At 53.4% G+C, this 24,515-nt stretch overlaps 3 protein-coding genes across 3 annotated transcripts; 2 read left to right on the plus strand and 1 right to left on the minus strand.

Moving 5' to 3' along the window:
- Window positions 1-14,281: 14,281 nt before the first annotated feature.
- PLICBS_006558 (ATP2, beta subunit of the F1 sector of mitochondrial F1F0 ATP synthase) lies at window positions 14,282-16,218 on the minus strand (the record flags this gene model as incomplete). Its single annotated transcript, XM_065600983.1, has 7 exons — window positions 14,282-14,967; window positions 15,026-15,580; window positions 15,640-15,682; window positions 15,740-15,825; window positions 15,891-15,912; window positions 15,972-16,116; window positions 16,208-16,218. The coding sequence occupies 7 exons, from the start codon at window positions 16,216-16,218 to the stop codon at window positions 14,282-14,284; spliced, it is 1,548 nt and encodes a 515-aa protein (XP_065457055.1).
- Window positions 16,219-17,337: 1,119 nt separating this feature from the next.
- PLICBS_006559 (nucleolar zinc-finger protein) lies at window positions 17,338-18,841 on the plus strand (the record flags this gene model as incomplete). The annotated part of the gene is made up of 2 exons (XM_065600984.1): window positions 17,338-17,517; window positions 17,576-18,841. The coding sequence occupies 2 exons, from the start codon at window positions 17,338-17,340 to the stop codon at window positions 18,839-18,841; spliced, it is 1,446 nt and encodes a 481-aa protein (XP_065457056.1).
- Window positions 18,842-21,974: 3,133 nt separating this feature from the next.
- On the plus strand, window positions 21,975-23,246 carry PLICBS_006560 (uncharacterized protein; the record flags this gene model as incomplete). Its single annotated transcript, XM_065600985.1, has 2 exons — window positions 21,975-22,277; window positions 22,326-23,246. The coding sequence occupies 2 exons, from the start codon at window positions 21,975-21,977 to the stop codon at window positions 23,244-23,246; spliced, it is 1,224 nt and encodes a 407-aa protein (XP_065457057.1).
- Between the last annotated feature and the right edge of the window lie 1,269 nt (window positions 23,247-24,515).

Raw genomic sequence — 24,515 nt, forward strand, 5'->3', positions numbered from 1 at the left:
ATAGAGTTTCAGAGGATGACTAGAGGACCTCTCTCAACTTCGTGGAGTTGAGGTTTGGTGGTCAAGGCATCCACCTGTCTTGTGCGGCGCGGCTGAACGGAGCCTTATGCCCGATGTCTGTCCGCCTGACTACGTGGCTGCACTACCCTGTGTGATATGCTTGACAGGGGGTAGGAGACTTGGGAGCTTACTTGGGTTGACACTGAGGCAAATAAATTGCATCTAAAGCGCCAGGGTGGTGTGTATCTGTCCCCCTCAACAATGGCTTGACCAATCGGCATTGCAAGCAACCCTGCCTGCACTCTATAAGACAATGGTTGTACTACTGCATGTTCAAGTTAGTCGAGTAGCTGCGCCCGCGAAAATACCTGGGGTCAGCTTAGAATCGGGAGGCTGGGAGGCCAGCAATACCGTGGTTGAATATAAATGTCTGCTTCACGTTACTTGCATTGCGGGAGTTTAACGGATCGAGACCTAGATGTGATCGCTCCCCATACGGTGCTACGCTTGACTACTTGGATTTCCGGTTCGCAGCTCTCTTGATCCCGTCTTGTGTCCCCTTCCCTCCTCCTCCTGCTAACCTCTCTTCTCGCAAATCACATCGCAAGCCCACTGTCGCCTCCGCTCTGGGGGCAGCTCCCAGCCTGACGGCGTGCGCAACCAGGCCGAGGCCCTAGGTGACCCCAGGTGACCGTGCCGAGCACATCGCCATCGCCGCAGCGCCCTCGGCGGGCCTGCTGTAGACTTTGTCGATTACGGCTGGTTCCCACGCGAGCTGCCCTCGGGCGATGGCGGCCAGGCGGCCATCCCAGCAGCGACCACGCCGGAGGGAACGGCGCGGCTCTGACAGGTTGCGAGTTGCTTGCCCCATTGTCTCTCCGCGCGCAAGTGGACGCGATGCCGCGGCAGTTCACAGTCTCTGTGGGAAATGAAGTTTCACTAAGCATGCTCTTTCCAGGAAAGCCATCCAGTTCCCGCGCCTCGCAGCGTGACTGTGCTTTAGATGTTGCCGGAAATGGTCCGCCCTGTAGAACTTTTTGGAGGAGCTGCAACACTTGAAATTGTGAACATCATGTAGATGTCGTCTGCGCTCCTCTTCAGCCTTTGTTGCCTGCGTAGGTGGATCGCCGCCAATGTCAATCCTGCTGCGGAGCTGATGCCTGCTTCTGGGAAACTCATCGCCACAATAACAGCACATGATAAGCGCCTCTGGATGTTCGTTGGAGTCGTGAAAAGCGTCATCACAGCTTGACAGGGTAAAGCACGACCAGAACCGAGTGCGGACATGGAGAGAGCTTTCATGGCGCCAAGCTTCATTCCTGCCTTTGAACCGCTTACCACAGTACGAGCATTTATTCTGCTCAGGTTCATTGATCCTACAAGTCGAGTTAGTGGTAGCCCTGTACAGACATCAAGCATGTCCTATGACCCACTTCATCAATTCCTCCGGCTCGTTCCCTGCTCTCGTTGCCGGTCTGTCTGTGAACGATGCTATCAACGGCGGCAGGATTGATCCACCAGAGTATTGCCCCTCTGTTGGGTTGGTCATGGCCAATCCACGCAGCATTCTTGAAGGGATGCTTCCCTTGCCGCAAGGAGACCTGCCCTCTCGCGAGGATGGATCTGGTTCGTCCGACGCATCACCGGCCGTGCTCCTCGGATCGAAGCTTTGAATCGTCGTAGGTGACGGTGTCGTGAGCCTTTCGATTTTGTGTAGTGTGCCGAGGCTCTTCAGTACTTCCTCGGCGTGAATATCTGCCGGAGTCTTGAGATACGGCACATGCATCGATGGGCTGATCTCCATTCTCAGCTCGATAAAATTGCGACGTTTACTAGTCCAAAGAAAATCACCTTCGATGGCGCGCTGATACTCAACAGCCTTTTACAGGACAATTAGCTTCAGAAAATACAAATCGCGAGGTCAACTTCCTAAAAGGCGGCAGGTGTAATGATCTATTTCGCGGGCACCAAAGCTGGCAGTGCCGTTGGGTCAGCGAGGATGATGTGGCGACAACACATCGCATCTGCGGGCTATGGATAAGCTCGGCAAAGCGAATATCGAGCCTCATTGGCAAATTCGCCGTGCTGATTGCTGTAGTGGGTCCAGTAGTCAGTCTCACCAGCTTTCACAAAGCTGCCAATGTACGGCACAAGGTTTACGGTAGCCCGTTGATGGCATCCTTTTCTCATGTTGCTGTTCTTGGGTGTCAGCCGCAAAAAAGTCTCGTGGAGACCTGAAGCATGGCGGCGTCAGCCTTTCGCCGGTCCTTTACACCCCCGTTTCGTCGCAGTCATGTGAGCATCGACCAGTTTGCACCTCGCGGAAGAATGCAAACGCCCCTTGTAGCTCGTACATCCTGCATGCAGTAGTAAATGTGGTGTAGTAGGCAGTTGAGTTGGAGCTAGACTACTGTAACTCATCTGCAGTCTACTGCCTTGACGGCGCGGAGAAGCCTGACGAGCAATTGTACGAAGCGCAAGGTCGGGTTGTCCCAAATGGAGCGTCTCTCTGCGACCATAAAACGCAAGCAGCACTGATCCCAGGGCCAAGTGGGTTTGTGCTTTCCGGACGTCCCCTGAGGCGCAAGATGACGAATATGTATTGCAGCCGCCGACTGTCTGTCTTGCAGTTGTACAATTGGAGGTTGCTATCCAAACACCCTCGCGTGAAAGAAATCCGCATGTTCCTATGGCCAGGAGCTTCTACAACGTCGGAAAGAGGAGTTCTCGCTGGAGACGCACCAATGGCGTCAAGCGTCCCCATGCAGCGTCGATTGAAGCGGTCCTGAGACGCGAAAATTGCGACCCGTGCGGTGGCGTAATTTGCAACTGGTGGACATCACTTAACATTCGCCAGGTCTTCGAGTGTTAAGTGCTGGGTGCTGCCCTCGGTCCGGCGAGATTCTTCCGCTCTGAGCGCGCGGTGGCTACCGGGAATGAGATTATCGACCCGGTAGACTCGTTGTAGGCAACAATATGGTGCTCGTAATCAACACTGCGCCATATGGAGCCATTCCCACCCAGTTCCTGGCCTTGACACCTGAGGTCATAGTAGCCACACATATCTAGCCCCGATGTATTGGACTAGTAGTCAAGTTAGCCCTGATCTATATGATTGAATAGCGGCTGATCCCGTGGGTAGATCAAGTGCTTCCAACAATTGCATTGTGCCTTGGCAATAACTTGTGCTGCCTCAGACTCAATCTGTCCATCACGGCCCCAAGTGCTACATGGCCACCGTCCCTATCCACAGCGCCCAGGACAGCTGCTAAGGTTTTTGCAGTCATGTCCGGCGTTATTGGGACGGTACTGGTCTTTGCATTGATGCAGTGCACGAGTCCATATTGCTCGCCCACCCTCGCCAGGTTTCCATGCCCCAGAACTTCGCTTTTGATGATGGGCCAGCAGTCTGAGATCCGTCCCGTTCCCGTTAATTGTAAGTAGTTGACAAGTTTAAATGTAGAGACTGACCGTTTTGGACACCCAAGTCTAACCAGAGGCTGTGTAGTTGAAGACTAGCTGCTGTGTCGCCGTAGGTAGCGAGGCGGTCATTCTTCGGAATGTTGTGGTAGGTGCCTTCTACAGCGCAGATAGACCTGTAGTTGTCAGCAGCGTTGAGTGCTTCAGCGCACACGGCCTTGGACCTGAAGGTGTAGCCGATGACTTGTTCGCAACGAAATATTTTGTCGTCGAACGGGGCAAAGAAGTCCATGACTGTGCTTGGATGAAACGGAAGTAGGACTCGATGGCAAAGTTCCAGCGCCTGGGCCGTCACCATAGACGGTGTTCGCCACAAGGCGGGGCGCTTTTAGCTCCAAGGCGCCATCAGTGCTGGCACTAAAATCTGTGAGAGGCTGGGTGGCGTCCGCCCTGCGGCGGTGCGCCGGGCTGAAGGGTTCTTGATCGAAGCCCCAACTGGAGCCCATAAGAATACACACGCAATCAAGCAATGAAATCGACAGTTCTCGCCTGTCATGCACTACATCGACTCCTTCGGGTAATCGGTGACTGCAGCGCGCATCGTGCACTAATGTGTCCTAAGACTCCTGTATGTTTACAGTGAGGGTGCCAAGGCGAGCACCTCACTGACTCGGCGGGATTACGCACAGCAGTCCAGTGCTCCAGCGGCCATGTTCTAGGGAGTCTTCGAGATCTCGAGCTGAGGTCCCTATTGCTTCGTAGATAGTTTCAATGAATCTCTTTGTTCGCGGCGGGGCGCTGCCAGAATCATGGCTGACCATGGCGGGACCCAGGTTGGAGTTGAGCCCTTCAGCACATTCGACGCGTTGACGACACCAAACGCAAGGGTCCGGGATACTATCCGATTGATGAAAATGCAGCCGCAAAAGTTGCACAGATCGGACGGCCGAAGGTAAGTTGAACAGTCCTCTTACTACCTGAGCCCGCACTGGTGGAAGGAAAGCTGGACCGACACGGCATTACCCACGCAGGTCCGTCTCCCCCCCCCCTTCGCCGCTTCGGGGTTGCCACTTGTGGATTTGCATGACCTTCTTCTGAACGTCATCAGAACTCATCAGGAACTGGACGGTGCAGGTACGCAGGGAGCTTGTGGCATTTCTGCATGGCTTCCAGAAACGGAAATATCAGGGCAGGCTTTGGCTGCGGGGATGAGGTTTTTTTTTTTTGGGGGGGGGGGGGGGGTGGGGGGGGCGGGTGTGGATGAGGTCGGGGAAGTTCCCTTTTTGCCGCCATGGGGTGCTATTTCCGCACCCCCGACGAGGCTGCAGGTACTGTAGTCGACAATATGACGCTTGCGAGCTGACTCGCCCTTTGCTCACACTAGTACAGAAGGGTGGTTTCTGCCTTTCAGTATCATTGCCGTTGCAAGTCTCTCCAACTGGACAGCTGGCCGCCTTCGGACGCGGCAGCAGTTTACCGCACTAGATCTGCACATCCAGAATCAGGTTCTGTGACTCCATAACGCCCTGCATAGAAATGGACACACCTCCACGTAACGATGTCGAGAAGGTGACACGACCTGTAGCAGCCAATGACACGCAAAGACTGGACGGCAGGAAGCGATGGACGCTGCAGCACGAGATGCGACCAGACGATGTCAAGAACCCGACTTTCAGCTGCGGCGTAGCGTGCATCTGAAGAATGTGCCAAGGCCGCGTGTGCTGCAGTGATCTGCTTGTCAAGCTTTGGACAATGTCCGCTATTGCCATTGTCGACAGGTAGACGGCACAAAACCCTGCAACTGCGCCTCGGCACAGGCTCCACATCAGCGAGCGGCATGTCTGGAACCGGACCGGACGGCGCCGTCCACATGAAGGAATTGGACGATCCAGCACCCATGACGTCTTGTCCGTCTTCACGTTCCGCATGGCGACTTTTGTCTGGATCTGAATGTCGATGGTCCAGGCAGATGATGCCGCCGCCGCCACTCCGCAGTGATCTGCACGGCAGAACTGGCCGTCACCATGCACCCACGTTGCGAAGCTGACATGTACTGTACCTGCCACACGCGACGCAAGAACTGGACGAAGTGGTTTCCCCCTACTTCGTAATGATCTGCACGGCAAGTTCTGGCTGCCGCTACGTACCAATGCCGAGAAACCGACATGTACCGTAGCTGCCAACACGACGCAGAAGAATTGGACGGCGCACGTCCCTACCTTGGTGGTCTGCATATCAGGCATCGGAGGAAGCGGGTCCCCGCCGCCGCATCCACTTACACGTTCCACGTCACTGATCGACCACGTCAGGGAGCGGACGAAGTGAGATGCAAGCAAACCGCGTGCCAAGAAGCCAACAATCGGTGGGTAACTACAACGTGACGAACAGGACAATCGCACGCTCTTGACAGAGTAATCTGCATGTCGAAAACTGGACGGCGTATGGCCCGCAGCGGTGTCGGGGATTGCACGGCACATGGCCCTGGCACACCATACGCAAATCCAAATCAGCGAGCAGCATGACACGAGTTGGACGACGCTTTCTTCACATCGCACGGAGCGACAGGCTGCCACCTCATCTGGATGCAGCCCCACGTCCAAGATCTTCTTTCTGGCTGCGGCTGGGTGACCGCATCTGACCACACTTCAAATATGGGGTCTGCTTGTCAGGAACCGGGGACATGGTCGCGAGAGACACCGCTCGACGACGTCCAGAAAGCGGCGTCTGGATCTGGCTAACTGTCCACTTACTCCATGCCCATACAGAACTGGGCGCGCGTTTCCACAATGCCACAACTGTCATGGTGGGGTTAGCAGCAAGGAGTGCTGAGCAGCATATGGGCGCCAGAGTGACTGTATTGATCTCTGAGGAGCCATCTCCTATCTTTGCACAAAGTTTTCCTTTATATAACCCCCGGAGACCCCTGACGGCGGCGCGGTGAAACAATTTACCGACGCCATGTAAGTCTGCATGGTAGCTGTCAATATCAAGCCGCTCATTCACGTAGACCGTTATCAGCACTGCTGCCTACTATCGGTGGCGATAGCTTCAGGCAACCTGGCTTCTGCCTGTCGTGTCTCAGATGCCTGCCTCAATCGGCACAGGTATAAAATACCGACCACAGTCAATCGTTAGATAGAAGAATCAAGAGTCTTTTGTTGCCCAATTCGCTGGGGACCTTCTACTCGGTCGTCAGTCATGCACACGTGCAGTGCGACATCCTATATATATATATATATATATATGAGGGTAGCAGCCCCACACCGCGGCCCAGCACGCCCGGTTTGTCTGGCAAAAGGAACCCAAGCATGCATGGTGTGCGGCAACCACGCCATTGTAGAGGCTCCTGTGTCCGCTGGTAGCTTAGGCACTCGAACACGAGCCAGTGCAACGCCATTTTCATGTGACTTGTACCGAGAGCGATGAGATGACGATATACCAAGAAGTCGGACACAAGTAACCGAATTCCAACAATCGGACTAGGTCTGCCTTTTCTCCCTGGTTGGCGGCAGAGTGGACGGGCGACGCTCTATTTGTGCAGGTGTCATGGCGCTACTGAACCACGGACATGACGAAATGCGGCATCCGCTGGTAGATCATTGCGAGACCTTCCACATTATCACACATACACACCGGGGACTTAGTATTATAACCATCGACTCTGGACGATCAACGCTGGATGTTGAATGAGGCCACCTGTCCGACTTTGCTTGCCGTTTTCTCAAACGAGTCTATTCTGACAACCACACTTAAAACACGTAGAACACGCATCCGCTTGAGTTCTTTGCTTCGTAGGACAGCGATATGAAGCGATGCGACGGCCTGCGGACACCCGGGACTTGCTCTTGCTTACCATCAACAATATAGTGGTAGCCAGCTGCTACCGACAGCCTAAGTTCGATGAGGCTCTTGACATTCTCCTACAATGGAATCCCCGAGTAGGTGCCTAGTAGCAGGAAACTTCAATTATAAACACCACACACCCTATTGATGGCACTACGCAGGTCGGAGTTTCGTTTGTGTAGGCGTGCCGTTTCTAGCTATGGACTAGTGATCCTGCTGGAACTCGAGCCACCGACTTCGCTAGACAACCGGGAGTATCGCTTAGTTGACGCTGCCGAGGCACAAGTCTGCGTAAGGGGTGTAGAGGTGGCCATGGCACCATGCTGGGTCCGAACTTGCGCTCCGTCGTAGCTAGCTCGCCAAGGCGGAGTTCAGCCCGAAACGTGTCAAGAGTGTACCCTCAGGCGACGGGCTCGAGTTGCCACGTCGGAACCACGCCACCAAGGGAATAGCTGGAAGGTTAAGCCGGTGGTTGTTCTGTGTGTCGAAGTTCGGGCTGTCTGGGGCAATATTTCGTCCCCCTCTGTATGTCAGGGGCCCTGATGCGAAATATGCGGAATAGTCTGCTCTGCAAAGCGGGCAGCAGCTATGGCACTTAATCAACCAGGGACCAAGACATGCGGCGTGGAATACATGGTCACATATCAGACCTCGGACATCCTCGTCGCCTTCGAAGACATCAATGCAAACTGCACAGACTTGGCCGGCTGCGTTGAAGTAGTCTGAAGGAAGAGAAGCACTCATGGCTTCACGATTGTCAAAATAATCATCACTGTGCACACGCTGATGCTCTTGGGCCGTTGCCGGTTACGCTCGAGATGTCCGACTTGCACAGACACATATATTTGTCTCGAGTGTCGCATTTCCATAGCCTTTTTGTGCATCCTGTGTCATGTTCGTAACGAGAGTCGTACCGGTGGCGCCGGCCATCCGGTGTTTTTCAACTGAGTGATCCTCCATGGTTGCAATGCCAAGTCCTAGACCATCCGAAGTCCGGATACTATTAACTTCTTTGATTGGGATGTGCACTCCGCCGGCGGCTGGCAACTCTTTAGCAACGCGCTCTGCTACCCAATTCCTATACTTGAGCATAGGAAATCCGTCGTTGACCTCGTTAATTGTCATACGCCTCTTTTTGTGGCGCTGCCGATAACGAGGTTGCACAGACCCCCCGCCATTTTCGCTGGCCATCCTGACTCGGTTGCGGGCGTTGCGCCGGTAGTAATAGCTAGCGATCCTGTTCGCGTTTGTTGGCCATGTACTTCGATAGTTTGAGGTTTAACTTCAAGAGTCTAAACATCTCGGATGTATCCGAGCAAATTTTGCGGTACTCACAAGAGTAGGGTGAAAACAGCAGCAACGATAACGGGGACAACCACAAGCGGAAAACGGGGCGCTGAGCCTGAGCTGGGGTCGTCGTCACTCCCAGTCATTCCAGATCCTGTGGGGATCTCTGAGCCAAAGTGTATGATCCTTGTGCTCGTAGGACAGGTGCGCGCAACGTTAACGTGCTCCCCACGACATGGTCTGCTTCGCTGAACGGTCGATTGAATGCGCATTACTCATACAGAGAGTGGCAATCGCTGTGGCATCCCCGGGATACGTTTAATTTGCTGCGCGAGCTGAAGCGTAGTTGGGCCACTTGTCGCCAACGTTCGTACAATATCTTCTCGCTGCTTACGGCGGAACGTGGTTGCAGCAGCAAAATCATGCAGGTCCACGCGGTTAGCCTGTGATAAAAAAAGTTGCAGTCATCAGAGAAGTGGGAATGGGTGGGATTGGTTAGTACCTTGAGGGATTGGAATGGCATTTAGATGTCACCAATTTCGTCAGCTGATTTAGAGCCCTCGGGAAGGGAGTGGGCACCGTTTCACCGGTGTGGGCCCGGGCCATCACTATGGGGCACCGCAATCGGTGTTAGTGTCAAACGTCCGGTGGATAAAGTCACCCACTGAATCAGCCGAGGACGCGGCTGGTCTGGCATGTCGGAAGTGCTGATTTACGACAGAACAGGGACAATTGGATCCAAGTATCAATGAAGCTGTTGGAGAATTCGGCATGGGAAACATTCTGTTCTTATTCGAGACGCAAACGATGTCGCCATGTCAGCTAACCACTACGCCACTAGCAAAAGTGTAGGCCCACACCTCGTGTGGAATAATAGCGCCATATACGTTATGCGACACGCCATCTGTCCAGTTGCTTCACCAAGTCCTTGGCATACTGTCAACTACGATCGGACGCGTCTGTCAAGGCGCATCCTGTAAGAAAGGCGAGGTGGGTGGCGGGGAAGGGGAGTAAGGGGTGCACGATGTAGAACACCGCAACGCCAAGCTTGAGGATACTAGACGATTGGGATGATACCTAGTATAATTCTGCTGCGTCTGCTAGCTGACGGGTGTTACAAACTGTGGCTGCACCACGTAGAGGCGGCAGGGCCACGGCATTGACATGCTCGGAGGATGCTTGTTGGGCAGGGGCGGCAGGGGATTCCCGCGCACGTCGGGATATGGCGGGTCCACAGTACCGACGAGTTCGCATTCATAAGTGAGAGCTGATCGTACTGATTGGCAATATGGTAGATAAGACGCGTGTCCTCGATTATGAATGCGGTATTGGGTCAGGGCAAACGCCAATAATGAGAACGGGACGATGCCGGTTGCCTACCATCGGCCAATGGCGATTGCGACCAGAGGTGGACACATGAGGCTGGGTTAGTTGAAAGTCGTAGCTTGCTCGGCGGCAGGTACATGGACGTCATGGTAGCGACAGCGAACTTGGAGCTTGGTAACTTGCTGCCGTGATTGTTCAGGTCAGCATGGCTAATGGAGGGGAAACCTAGTTCAGGGAAGGGATATCTCGCTGCAGAATCAGAGTGTCACTACAACAGAAGGCCAGGGTAGCTGTATTCATAGCGATGCGCTGCATAGCTGCTCATATTGGCGGTTGGGCCAGTCTAAAAATTTATCAATCAATCAAGCAATAATTGTAGTTGGGCGTGGGCTCCGCTGCACTTCGCCCCAGCGTCCTAGCCGTCGTCTCATCCGTGATATCTTTCGGGAAAACACGAACGGAAATGGCTATTCCAACCCTTAAACAAACATTTTTTGCTTTGTTGGCTATTCCGTTGTCGCATACCACACATACCACACAGGGGAACCAAAGAGCACATGAAGCACAATTGAGGCACCGGGACTTGTACACCTATCTGAAATGTGTCCAATAGTGGGTTTAGCTTGTTATTAGCGGGCTGTGTCCGTCTGGAACTTTTGCCGAATGTCTTTTTCCGTGAATTTCCGTGTCTGCTTTCTCAACAACTGAACTCTCTGCTCCATGGTAAGGCGGATCTGCTGGCCCAGCGGAACAAGACATTTGGCCAAGTGGTGGTAGTCTTTGCACAAAAGGCGAAGCGTTATCATTAGAAAGTCGATGTTGTGGAAAACGAGGGCGCCTTCTTTCTCGTAAGTAGCCTTCTGCTCCAAGAAGGCAATGGGATGGTCGCGCCAATGCCTCATGGGGTTGAGATGATGAGACGTATGGTAGCCGTCATTAAAGCAGAATCTGTTACTCTGATGCACGTAAGCGCTGAGCTTCCGCGTCAGATGCTGTGATGACATACTGTAACATCAATCAAGGTTATACTTGACCGAAAATCCGAGTCCGGGCTGTCTGGGTCCACAAACGCATGCTGACCCCAGTTGCCAATCATTAACCCGCATCGTACTGATAATAGAGGCAATATGAAAACGAAGAGCGTCGCACTAGCATTGACCAAAGCCGCCATCACATAATAGAAGGTAAAACTCAGAAATTCTGAACTCGCGGCTCTTGCGGCCTCGACATGCCGGCCCTTGCGGAGGAAGTACAAGGGGAGGTCAAGCCAAACCAGAAAGAAGAAGCGGCCAACATATTGTAGAAAATGGACAGCATTATCGCGGTCATATCTAATTGTGGAGGACAGGTCATCCGGTCCATTTCCCTCCACATGATGATGCTTGACGTGATGGTAGAAATAGCTGTTCCATGTATGGCCCATCAAAGGGTCGGTGAGGTAAGGGAATAAATGATCCAAGCGAGCATATTTTCGCGCCAGAATTCCTCGCATGTGGATGTGTTGATGCATCATGAGCGTATAAGTGCCGATGAAGTAGAGCTGCATCGAGAAATGGTAGAGGCCGTGGAGGTATGTGAACTGCCAGTAGAGGGCTATTGCGCTCGGAACCGTGGTTACCGAATATATGAGTAGATGTGTGAGCATGGGGATGTCTGTCTCTCGGCGGACGATTTGTCGAGCCCAGCGGATGTATGGCTGGAGCACGTACTTGCGGACCATCCAGGGCAAATGTGCAGAAAGATTGTCAGCAGACAAAAATACGTTCTGTTCGAAGCTTTGATGGATAGGATCGTTGAACAATCTCATTGTCCTCAGATCACCGGCATCATTGCCTCTACCCTGCCCTGTATCCGTGGTGTGAGACCTGCCATTTGGCTTGGCGCCCATTTCGTCGGCTTGCCGTCTGGCGACGGGATCACCACCGTATTTGGAGTTGGCAGTGCCATCAGACATGTCAATGTCATTCTCGAAAGTCCAAATACTGTTTGCAAGATTCTTCAGAACAATATGGTCGGCCGCAGTCAGTGCCCTGTCATAGGTAAGATATTTCTCCATGGCGGCTGAGAGCAATGAGGATCACTAAAGCGATTATCCCCACTAATCGCGAGATTCCCCGTATGGACTGCGGGCATATATTCCATGAAAGGGAGAAATGGCATGTTCTATGCAGGCTGCTGGCAGCACGTAATGTTCGGACGCAACTGAACGAGTGAGTTGAGTCGATTGTGAACGAATTGTTACGTCATAATCTTGTGCAGCGTCTTGAAAGGGTGGCGTCATGTTAATCGTGGGGGACTCGACTCATCAATATGGGCCAGCCTCACCGGTGCGGGGCGCCTCCTTTGCTTTGATCCAGATTCCGAACTAAGCACCTGAACGCCATCCGAACCCCCAACACGAGTTTTAGCGAAGTGGAGCCTTGCGAACCAGGTAGTTGATTCACTCGAAACGTGATATTTAGTGGCCACCTCGTTCGGAGATTCATATACACTTGCATCCTAACGTCCGTCACGTAGCGTCTCCTGTGTTGATCATGCACTAATGTTGAGCTACTCTTTGCACTTGCTCGCTCTGGTGGGGTCGGGCTAATGCTGACTTTCATGTTACAATTGGGCAGGAATGATTGTCTCACACGAAAGACAGCAATCGTGGGTGCCACAGTCCGAAGCGGGACACTAGCTGGGACAGCAGTCGCCACCATAGATCCAGTCTATTGATCATGGTTCGTGCTTTGCCTGATTGTCGGGCTTTTAATGAAGCTAGTGCGATGTTAATAATACTGGGGCTGCTTCGGCCTCTGGCTTGTGGTGTTATGAGGTTTGTTAAGTCCGCGCTCATTTGCGCTCTCCGGGGAGTCTGATGCTTAGATATGTCGCTGTAGCAGAAGATCGGGATCGTAGACTGGGCATGTATAGATTACCCGCATTTTACAGTCCCTCATGAAATCGTCGGAAAGCAGTAGCTAAGTCGACTCGGGCTTCTGTCCCTACTGATGGATTGTTAGGGACACACCCTCGTGTCGCCGCCTCCATGCTTTATTCGAAACTGTTAGAGTGGTGGAAAGGGGTGCCTGGAGGGTACTTGGTTGTGTGCCGAACCTGACGGCTACAGGCTTATGGAGGCCTATGCAATGTGGTGAAGGATATCGCACACACCGGCATTTGCTGCACATCAACGCACAAAACAAGTGTAAAGATGAGGATAACTACACAATCCTCAAGAATCTCGAGGATCTGAAGAAGAGACCAATAACATCTTCAGTCTTGATGACGAAACATTCACATTTGCATTCACAAGTGCCATCGCCGGTCTGACAGAAACAGCTCAGGAGTGATGTATTGCCACCACTGATGCGGGCGCACCAATCAGTCGTTATTGCGCTAGTGAGCCAACGGTGGGCGCAGTCGCCATACACTGGGAGCCGCAGCGACGTCACCCATAGCGAGCTCGTAGCGCGTGTACCAGCTCGGAGTTTGACTCCGACAACAGTGGCGGCTCCATCTGCAAAGATCTAACGATACCACGCTTACCTGACGCCTCACCTCAGGCGGTCGTCGATCCAATTACGAGAGATACTGAGTGGTGAACGAGCTTGCGTAACTGAATACTGTACCGATAAAAGGCATCGTCTGCATGTCCTCTCGATACTAAGCTATCAGTAAGGTGTGACGTATAAACAGACGCAGACGTGAATGAGAACCGGCCAGACGCCTAATTGCGTATCGGAGACTGCGTCACTGCCTCTTCCAGACGTTCCAGGAAGCGATGATAACGTCTGAGCGTCTATGTCGACGCGAAATGTAGAGAGAATGCCGACATAAATCAACTCAACCATGTCAAGGAGCAGTAATAGTTGGCGTGCGTTCGGGTAATAAGTGCCGTCCAGGAACAATGCCGCCCCAGATACATTGTAACTTCGAAACGGAGTCTGCGTGGGCAAAGCATATGTGTCATGGCACGGATCCAAAAGTACCTGAATCTACCTGACTACCGAGAAGAAGATCTCCTATGGGCTGGGCAACGAATGACTTTAATTCCTAAATATAGTGAGAATTGGTGAGGCCAGTCATACATGGGAATAGTGCTGCTGCCAGGTGATGCCTGGTCTCTATAAGTGAGCACCATAGCGTCTATGGCACGGCCGAGGTTTTGCTCACTAGTCACGAACAACGCGCTCAGAGTAGTCCGTTCAAATCTTTGTTGAGGTTTTAGTCGGCAGGTGGGGGGTTCCCTGTTGAGAAGTGGTGAGTCCATAGACTCCAAATACTCTTTAAGCATATATGAAATATGCAATCCTTCCCAGCTTCGATGTTCTTATCCCTACACGTACGTTTAAGGATGGAAGGATGGTATGCCCTCAGAAATATATATTTATTGACTTCTGGGTCGCTTGCAAGCCTAGCTCTACTCCAGGTCCGCAAGAATTTTCTTACCCTTCTCCTTGGCCGAAGCCAGGCCACCAACCATGTAGAAGGCACTCTCTGGCAGGCTGTCACCCTCGCCATTCAAAATAGCCTTGAACGAGGCGATGGTGTCCTTGAGTTCAACCAGTATACCGTCAATTCCAGTGAAAACCTGAGCAACAGTGAAAGGTTGGCTCAAGAAACGTTGGATTTTACGGGCACGCTCGACAGTAAGCTTGTCAGCCTCAGACAACTCGTCCATACCAAGAATTGCGATGATGTCCTGGAGACCCTTGTACTCTTGTAGGATCTGCTGGACACGAGTGGCAGTATCGTAGTGCTCCTGGCCGACAATACGAGGGTCTAGCATACGGGAGCTGGAGTCAAGAGGGTCGACTGCAGGGTAGATACCCAACTCGGATATGCCGCGGGATAGGACGGTGGTGGCATCCAAATGAGCAAAGGTGGTGGCTGGAGCAGGGTCAGTCAAATCATCCGCAGGGACGTAGACGGCCTGGACGGAAGTGATAGAGCCCTTCTTGGTTGTCGTGATCCGCTCTTGCATAGCACCCATGTCAACAGCGAGGGTGGGCTGATAACCGACGGCGGAGGGAATACGACCAAGCAGAGCAGACACTTCGGAGCCCGCCTGGGTAAATCGGAAAATGTTGTCAATGAAGAGTAATACTTGTCAATGTGTTAGCCGCTGAACATACCGAGCTCGCTCTAGTGTTCTTAGACTCACCATCCTGACCCTCATAATCACGGAAGTACTCCGCGACAGTGAGCCCAGTAAGAGCGACTCGGGCACGAGCACCCGGAGGCTCGTTCATCTGACCAAATACTAGGGCGACCTTGGAGTCGCCGTCAAGTTGGATGACAGACGTCTCCTGCATCTCGTGGTACAGGTCATTACCCTCACGGGTACGCTCTCCAACCCCAGTGAAGACGGAGTAGCCTCCGTGGGCCTTCGCGATGTTGTTGATCAGCTCTTGAATGAAAACTGTCTTTCCGACACCGGCACCGCCGAACAGACCAATCTTTCCACCACGAGCGTAGGGAGCGAGCAGATCGACGACCTTGATACCAGTAACCAGAATCTCGGCAGAAGTGGACTGGTCAGTGAAGCTTGGGGGATCGGCGTGGATGGGCAGGAATTTGTCGCTCTTGATAGGGCCACGCTCGTCAATTGGATCGCCAGTTACGTTCATGATACGGCCGAGGGTGGCACGGCCGACGGGAATGGTGATAGGGGCACCAGTGTCTTTGACATTGGCGCCACGCACGAGGCCCTCAGTTCCTATGGAGAGTCAGAATGAACGCCGTAAGGTCAGTTTGTAACAAAGTGGGGAAACGTACCGTCCATGGCAATACAGCGGACAACTTTCTCACCGAGGTGTTGCTGAAGTACTGTTAGCATCCCGACACGCAGGACGCTGCTTCTGGTGGCGGTACATACCGCGACCTCAAGGATGAGCTTCTGGCCGTTATTCTCAGTCTGCAGCGAGTTCAGGATAGCAGGGAGCTTGGAGCCATCGAATTTGACTGTAAAACAATTAGTCACGCGAGTTTTGCTTCACAGTAGGTCGAATGCTCTGGTTTCGACTGACCATCGACAACGGCGCCGATAACCTGTGAGTTTCCTTCGTCAGCAAACAAAGCCCTGGATTCGGGTTGGAAAGCCTGCTCACTTGATGAATCTTGCCATCCCCAACGCTAGCGGTAGACGCAAGTCGGCTATTGAGGAGGAATCGAGGAGAGGAATACGTGATAGCACTTCCCCTGGCCGCAGGTGTCAAGGATAGGTAGGTTGCCCTCGCAAATGAGGTAATGCCCCTACCGAGAAGAATGATTAGCTCACTTGTCTTCCATTGACGCGAAATGCATGTGACAACAACCAATGGGCAGCCGAGTGCCCGGCACTTACCTCTTAAACATCTTGCTGGCCGTAATACAGAGTAGAGATGATTTGGAGGCATTCAAGCTGAGATCTTGAAGAGCCTGCAAAACGAGCTGTTCTACTATAGAATGATTATCGGCGCATTACATTCTAGGGTATGAGGACTGGTAAGAATACCGGAAAAGTATTAGATTGGCGTGCTAGCCGTATGCACGAGCGCGAGCATTCGGATATAACGATATGCTGCGGCTGTGGCTGGGCGTAGGGTAGAGCAAGGCACTCCCCGAGCCAGCCGAACGAAGAACTTCAGGTTCAAGCAATAGAATCGACAGTTCTGGCCTCATCGTTGACTACGGGAACCCCATCGTGATTCGAGTGCTGCATCGTGAATCTGACAAAAAGTTGGGGGGCGGCGATATTGCACTCCGGGTGTGGGTCTACACTGTGCTAGTGGCGTCGTGGCGTGCATCCACTGCCAAGCGTACGTACGACGCGGCCTAATAGGCCCCCGTAATGACCAGGGCGATCTAGGGGACAAACCTTCTGCACCAGGCTACACCGCGCCGATGAGGTGCTCCTCAAGGCGCGTCAGCCCGGTCCTGCTCCCTCGACACACTCGACGACAAAACTGTGCCGGCAATATAAATCCCGCCGAGAAGGGAGTTGGGCGACCGAGTTTCGCGACTAAGTAATGCGCAAGACCCTAACCCTTGGTACTCGCGCGCAGTGGCAAAAATGAGTCACAGCATCTACTTAAACCCGCTAGCAAACAAGGTTCAACAACATGTTGTGCGAGAGCCCAAGGGATGGACGTTCATGTGGCTGTCCATGGAACCGATTTCCAAGCCAAATGCTGATCAAGCTGAGACTTGGCACAGACAGGCTGATTGGGCACTGTCCTACCAAGTGGGCTGAAATCCAATCACCGGACCGCGCGGATTTTCCAGGTAGTACGTTGAGTAGCTTACCAGCCGTCGTAATTTGGGGCTCTAGTCTTGATTTCAGTACAATACAGTATGTGAGTCGTGACATCGACTCGACTCCTGGCGGAGTGCCGCACCGGAAAACTGTCAAAGGCAAATACTACAATCCTGCAGCATCCACTGTGATCCTCTCATAACAACGAACTGAAGGTACCCCTAGGGGAATATTTCTAAATGTCTGCAACTGAGGATCCTGAAGTAGGAGCCGTGGCCCCGTCCGAGTTATTCGAGTCCATCGGTGACAAGGTCGTGGGCCTTGCACTGGCGGCGAATGACGATACCGTGACTAGCGATGAAGACGAACGCAATCCCGTAGAGGAGATTGGCTCCATGTGCATGAACTGCGGGAAGAATGTGAGTCGCGTTCCGTGTTCAAACAGACGTCAGTGTGTTGCTAACCATGGAAAGCAAGGGCGTCACGCGACTGCTCTTAACTGCAATCCCGTTCTTTCGCGAAGTTATTATCATGTCTTTCTCCTGTGAGCATTGCAACACACAAAACAACGAAGTACAAGCCGCCGGTACCGTCAGACCTAAAGGTACTTGCTACGAATTGCGGTTGACGTCCCTCGCGGACCTTAGCCGGCAAATCATCAAGTCCGATACCGCGACCGTCAAATTCGTCGAGCTGGATCTCGACATCCCCGCCGGCCGAGGCCAGTTGACGAATGTAGAGGGCCTATTGTTATCGGCCATGGATGACCTGGAAATGGGACAAGATGCACGGAAGAGTCAGATGCCAGGTGCATACCCCAAGGTTGCCGAAGTTATTGCCAAAGGCCGTGACATGCTGGCGGGATGCTCATTTCCTTTCCGGCTCTATATCGACGACCCGGCCGGTCACTCGTTCATTGCACCATGTATGAGGGAAGGTGTAGGAAATTGGGAGAAGCGAGAGTACGTGCGAACACCCGAGCAGAACGCTGCCTTGGGCTTCAGTGACAGTGCCAGCGGAGACATGCCCGACCCAGCATTCACCCTGGACAGCGAGATCGTTCCCAACGAAGTCTACAACTTCCCTGCCACATGTCCTGGCTGTGTACATCCATGCACAACGCACATGAAGATGGTCGACATCCCACACTTCAAACAGGTAGTTCTCATGTCCACAGTCTGCGACAACTGCGGTTACCGATCCAACGACGTCAAGACTGGCGGCGAGATCCCTAAACAAGGCGAGAGAATAACACTCTCTGTTGAGGATCCAACAGACTTGGCACGCGATATCCTTAAGAGCGAGACTTGTGCCTTAGAGTGTCCCGAGCTCAAGCTGCAGGTTAACTCGGGAACTCTCGGCGGACGCTTCACTACTGTTGAAGGTCTCCTGACTCAAGTCCGCAATGACCTCCACGGCCAGATATTCGAAGCTAACAGCTTTGGGCAAGGCGGCGACTCTCGCAGCGAGGACGAGAAGCTGCAGTGGGATGTCTTTTTCGGCGATCTCGACGCCGCCATCAGGGGCGACAAGCCGTTTACTATCATTCTGGTGGATCCATTTGCGAGCAGCTTTGTTCAGTCGCTTGTGGATCTGCCCTCATTGGACCCAAAAATCTCCAAGGAGTCATACGAGCGGACGGACGAAGAGGAGGAGGAACTTGGGCTGAAGGATATGAAGACAGAGGAATACGAGGAAGTGGACGTGCTGACCGTCGAGGACACTTCCAGGCTCGGTACCTGAGGATCGATTAAGAACATCATCGCCCAGCACCGGAATGGACTCGTGGTAGGCTGTATTCGGCGTTCTCCTTCTTCTGGACCGAAAATTTTTTCTGTGGTCATTGATCATATGACTACCCGCGTTCTCAATGTCGTTTCTGCTCCTAAACTCGAGAAATCCCAATTAGCCATGCTGCAGATGCGGGGTGGGAAGATGCTCAGAGTTCGTAGGCACCAGCACATACGTGCTTGAGGAATTTGCCGCCGAAACGGAAATGATTGGCAAGAGCGACTGCCAAGGCTGTTGCATGGTCACAAGAGCAGCTCTGGGAATCTACTGTTGGGCACGCGTCAAGCTAATCCGGCACGGCGCTCATGACGGCTTCTCCCTGCGATAAACTCAGCAGCTGATGCCTTACTTTCCTGGCCCGCGATGCTCCTCGATTGATTGCCATGCTCGCAGAGAAAGATGTGTTGCATTCTTCGGCCGTCCTCAGATGTTCGCGCGCAGTTTGGGCAGGACCCTTCCCGCTACCCAATCTGCCCACGCACGGTATGGCGATCTAACGCTGTTCGCCGGCTTTCAGCTCTAGCTAAACGCGGTCACTGCATGGTTCTCATCTTAAAGCGAAGCAGCTTTGTCTTATAGCAAGAGTAAGCCCCGGCTAGGGTCATCATACGATGCTCTCCCACAGGCCCGGCGTGGTATGCATGCCAGCATACCTGTCAATATCAAGCCTCTCATTCACCTGTCTCGTAGGCTTGCTCGCCACATCGATGTCGTCCGCAGCATATCGAAGATGCTGGGGTCTACCCGTTCCAGAGATTTGTTCTACCCGTTCCAGAGATTTGTTCCCAATTGTCGGTGTCAACTGTGAAGTTTATATAAGAGTCGTCCGTCTATGGTGGGGCCCCGAGTTGTCATGCTGGTGTCCTGGCCGCAAAGAGGACGTTGCCTGTGATACTATTGGGACAATACAGCTGTTCAAACAAGACTCATCCATGTCTGATACCTTCTCGTATTCGGAACCGATGTTACCAGGCTGTTAGCTTGCGTTGAGTGAGACGAGACGCTGTTGTGTTCATCACGTACTATGTGGCGTGATGTAGGAGTGGAATACCGGCCGAGTTCAGCGAACAATAACGTAACCATGGAACTAGACATGGTTGTTACCCGATGACGCGGCAGCAAGCTTCGGGCTGGGATTGTCAGCGGCGCATTAGGGAGAAAATGGATTGGCTATATCCTCGGCGGAGAGGATCATTTGACTGGTACCGGCGAGAATGTGTGTCTAACCTTTGTCGGCTAGACGGCGTGTTATCAGGTGAATATAATAACGGCGTGTATGCAACGGCGCCGGATGACGACTTTCACACTAGGCATTCCATGATGTTGCCGACACGCCCGGGAAAATAGCGAGAGCCAGCGCAGGAAGTAAACTGGAGATGGAGGATCTCGCAGCGCTGGCGCCGTTCTGTGGGCCTCAAGGGATTGCCACCTTGTCGCGGGATGTCGGCGGATCGTAGGTGGGTGGCGGCGGGCCCCCCACCTTGGTCCGCTTGGAACATGGCAGGCGACCCGTGGGGTTCTTTGAATCGATCGCCCCGTCGCCACCGGCGTCCATCAAGCTGGGCTGCGTCGGCCCGGATTGGACCTAATGCCCGTGTTGTACTGCATATTTGAGACGTCATTGTTCCTGGATGGTTGGCGGTCCGAACAGTGCCAGGAAAGGTTCGGCGCCAGCCGCTGACCGCTGCAGAAGCGCCTTACGTCTTCTAATAAGATGTGCTCCGGGCTGCATGGCGCGCATACGTCTGGACCCAGCCGCCGTTCTGCCACCAAACCTGTCCCATAAATTCTGAGTACACCGCGAGTGTGGTTTTGGGGCGGTAAATTGGAGGCAGCCGGGCGGGGGCCCAGTGGGCAATCAAGGTACTTCGTCTGCACCTCTTCGATGGCAGGATAGAGGGGTGTCAGTGTCAGGTGCCGATTGGGCGGAACGTGCAGTCTCTTGGCGTTGGCCAACAAGCAAACGCCAAGCGGCGCGGGCCTTCCTTGCCACCTTATCTCTTCTTCCTGTCACGTCGTGTGCCCGGTTTTGCAGTTCATTACTTGCCACTCACAACTCCCGTATGTGTCCAGTCTCTCTCTGTTGCCGCTTACATATGTGTATCTCATCCCAAAAACTCACATCGTGCCGAACACGCCCATCGGTACATTCCCAGATTTAATCCTTCGCGACAACAGCCTTCGCCAGCCCCCTCTATTCTTCGTGCCGATCCCGGGTCGACCGACTCACAGTGGGAACATTCGATCCACGTCAAGCTCGCTCCCGATGGCAGCTTCGCTTGCCCGCGTCGGTGTAGCCCGGACGGGTAGCGATCGGATTCTGACGGAAAGCAAAGTCGACTCCATGATTGCCAACGGCGATTCCATAGTCATATATCAAGGCTCCGTCTTGCGCCTCAATTCCTGGCTCACCAACCACCCAGGAGGCAGTCTCGCAATTCAGCATATGGTCGGAAGAGACGCCACCAACGAAATCACTTAGTAAATACTCACTCTCTGTCTCCGCCTCGTGCCATCTCACCCCGTCCCGTTCGTCCTGTCCTATTCTGTCCTGTATCCAGGCTGCACATGCATACTGAGTACCAGCCGAGACAAAGCAGAAAGAGTCGCAAGTAATACAGCTTCGCTTTGCGACGCTAAGCTTGATTTCCCCGAGTGGATGGATATCCGTGTATCTACGCACTTATACTCAGGTAGCACAGTATTAACCCTTTCTCCTTGCAGCTATCATGCTCCGGCAACCTTGAAGACTATGGACGCGTACCGGATCGGCCGCAAACCAAAAGGCCCCTGGACTAATCGGACACCACCCATCAGGGGACGGACGCAAGGAAAGCAACTGGACACTCCGGATGCATCTGACGGGTTTTCACGCCATCACAATGTGAATGCGCAAAACGACGCAGTTCATTCTCTCCTCAACTTGGAATGGACACTTGATACCCCAGGTGGCGCTTTGGGGCAACCACCACATATCAACCATGGGCTCGGGGCCGCATGCTTGGGAACAGCTCTCTGTCCAAAGCGAGCGCCACCACATCGCAGTCCTCCTCGTCTGGGCAGGATCACGGAAGATCTCCTAGTAATGGAAACGCATCCAAGAGGTGAAGCCAACTTCTCCGCTCAAGAATACAGCGACAGGGCCGTGCAGCAGGGCAAGCACCTCGACATCCTGACTTACCCATCACTTGATGCTGCCGTGCAAGACGAGATTGCAAGCAAGTACATGGCTCTTCATCAGCGAATCTATGATGAAGGTCTTTACAACTGCCCATACCCGCACTACTGCAAGGAGATTATCCGCTATTTATGCCTCTTCAGTCTTTTCCTCGTGTTCCTGAGCTATCACTGGTATATTACCTGTGCCGTCTTTCTGGGCTTGTTCTGGGTCCGTACTATCTCTCTGCCCTGCTGGCTATGTTGCTGACAGTTCCAGCATCAAATCATGTTTACAGCCCATGACGCCGGCCACCGAGCCATCACCCAGAATTTCACTGTCGATACCCTCATCGGCATGTTCATCGCCGACTTGTGCTGCGGTCTGTCCATCGGCTGGTGGAAGAGCAGCCACAATGTCCACCATCTCGTCACCAATCAGCCCGAGCATGACCCGGATATCCAGAACCTCCCTCTCTTCGCTACCTGCCCCTCCTTATTCAAATCGCTCCGTTCTTCCTACTACGGTGGCTTTATCTTTGTCTGGGATGCTGTCTCCAAGCTGGTGGTTCCATACCAGAGGTACACTTACTATCCGGTTATGAGCATCGCTCGCTTCAACCTCTACCTCCTCTCCTGGATTCATGTCCTGTCCTCTAGATCGTCCGGTCTGGGTAGTAGCAAGGCGTGGTGGATTCGGCCAGCCGAGGTCGCCTTCATGGCCTGCTACTGGTTCATCTTCGGATACCTTCTGCTTCTGCGTACACTGCCCAACTGGCCGACTCGCGTTGCAGTCGTACTGGTGTCGCACATGATAACCATGCCTCTGCACGTACAAATCACCCTCTCTCACTGGGGAATGTCAACCTCAGACCTTGGTGAGGTCGAGTCTTTCCCACAGCGACAACTTCGGGCCACGATGGACGTTGACTGCCCTGCTTGGTTGGATTGGGTTCATGGCGGACTACAGTTTCAAGCTGTCCATCATCTATTTCCCCGACTGCCTCGACGCAACCTCCGGAGGGTACAGGGGCTCGTCAAGGATTTTTGCAAAGAGACGGGTATTCCTTACTCGATCCTGGGCTTTGTCGATGGAAACAAGAAGGTGCTCAGCCGCTTGGACGATGTTGCCGACCAAGCCAAGATACTCATCAGCTGCCAAAGGTACATGGCTGATACTGGCGAAAGTGGATTGCATTGAGCCGTGACTCTGGGGCCCAGTAGCGGTTAATCGGGACGGCTTGACGAATGCTCCACCGATATCGAAGTTTGAACGCTTCCGAACGATGCTGAACCTGGTCGATATTAACGGCGAGGGTGGTTGGGGGCAGGGGTTGAGCGGTCCTGAAAGAGGAAGCACCATGCGGTGGGGTGGTGACGAGCTGATCGAGAAGGCCTCAAACAGCGTTGACTTGATCACTCAACGCGGGAGGGCGTGTTGCACAACGAGCCATCTCGCCTATTACTACAGCAGCTGCCAGGCAGCAATGTCTCGGGAGGACAATACTATTTTTTTTTAAAGCTGCACGAGATCTTTTCAGTAGTTTTGCCCCTCAGATAATTCTCATCAATGACCGACACCAAAGATAGACGCCGTCCACCCGACTGACCGACTGTCCGACTCATTGGCATATACCATTGTGGGTCCAGTCCAGCGATGTGGGTCCATTTCCCGTGTGGAGCCCGGCTCACTGGTGTGGAGCTTGCCTTGTGTTAGGTAGACGCCAGGTCGAAACGTAATTGGCGCTAAAAACGACGAGAGGCTGGGTGGCTTCGGAGTGTGGCAGTGCGTCCAGGGCGTAGGGTTGTTGGCCGACGCCCCGTCCGAAAGGATCCCACAGAACACACACTTCTCAAGCAATGAAATCACCAGTTCTTGCCAATATTGACTACAGTGACCCCTCGGGTAATCGGTGAAACCAGCGCGTATCCAATACATAGTGGACCCATGTTGGCAGGAAGTGGACAATCGCCCGTCATTCCCCCAGCCACTCCCCGCGACAGAACCCATCATGGATGGCCACAAGCTGCGTCGGCCTGTTCCTGACGATCCTTGTGGTTTACGTAAAGATCATGCAAGGCCACTTGTGGCCATCTGTAGGCGTGGGGTGGGCAACCGCAACTGACACCCACAGCAAACCCCACCCCCACCCCGCTTGGACTTCAATTTTTGGAAGTCCTGCGTGATGGCCGCAAAGCTCCCTGCGTGCTCGTCGTCCGGTTCCTGAAGATTTGCCAGCTTTGCGAGACGCTCATGCAAGGCCAATACTATACCTGAAACCCGCAGCCATGAAGGGGAAGCGGGAGGAAAGCGGCCCCATGGCGGCAAGAAGCGGACAACCCACCAGTGATAACCCCCTTGCTAACTCCATCCTCTTCCCGGAAGTTACGCTTGGAGGCCACAACGGTCTGACGTCGAGAATTCGGATATCGGCAATGCTGGCACCGTGATGGCAAGCACGTACAAGCC

The sequence above is a fragment of the Purpureocillium lilacinum genome (assembly GCF_023168085.1).
Source record: "Purpureocillium lilacinum CBS 284.36 DNA, scaffold_4, whole genome shotgun sequence".
Classification (NCBI taxonomy): Eukaryota; Fungi; Ascomycota; class Sordariomycetes; order Hypocreales; family Ophiocordycipitaceae; genus Purpureocillium; species Purpureocillium lilacinum.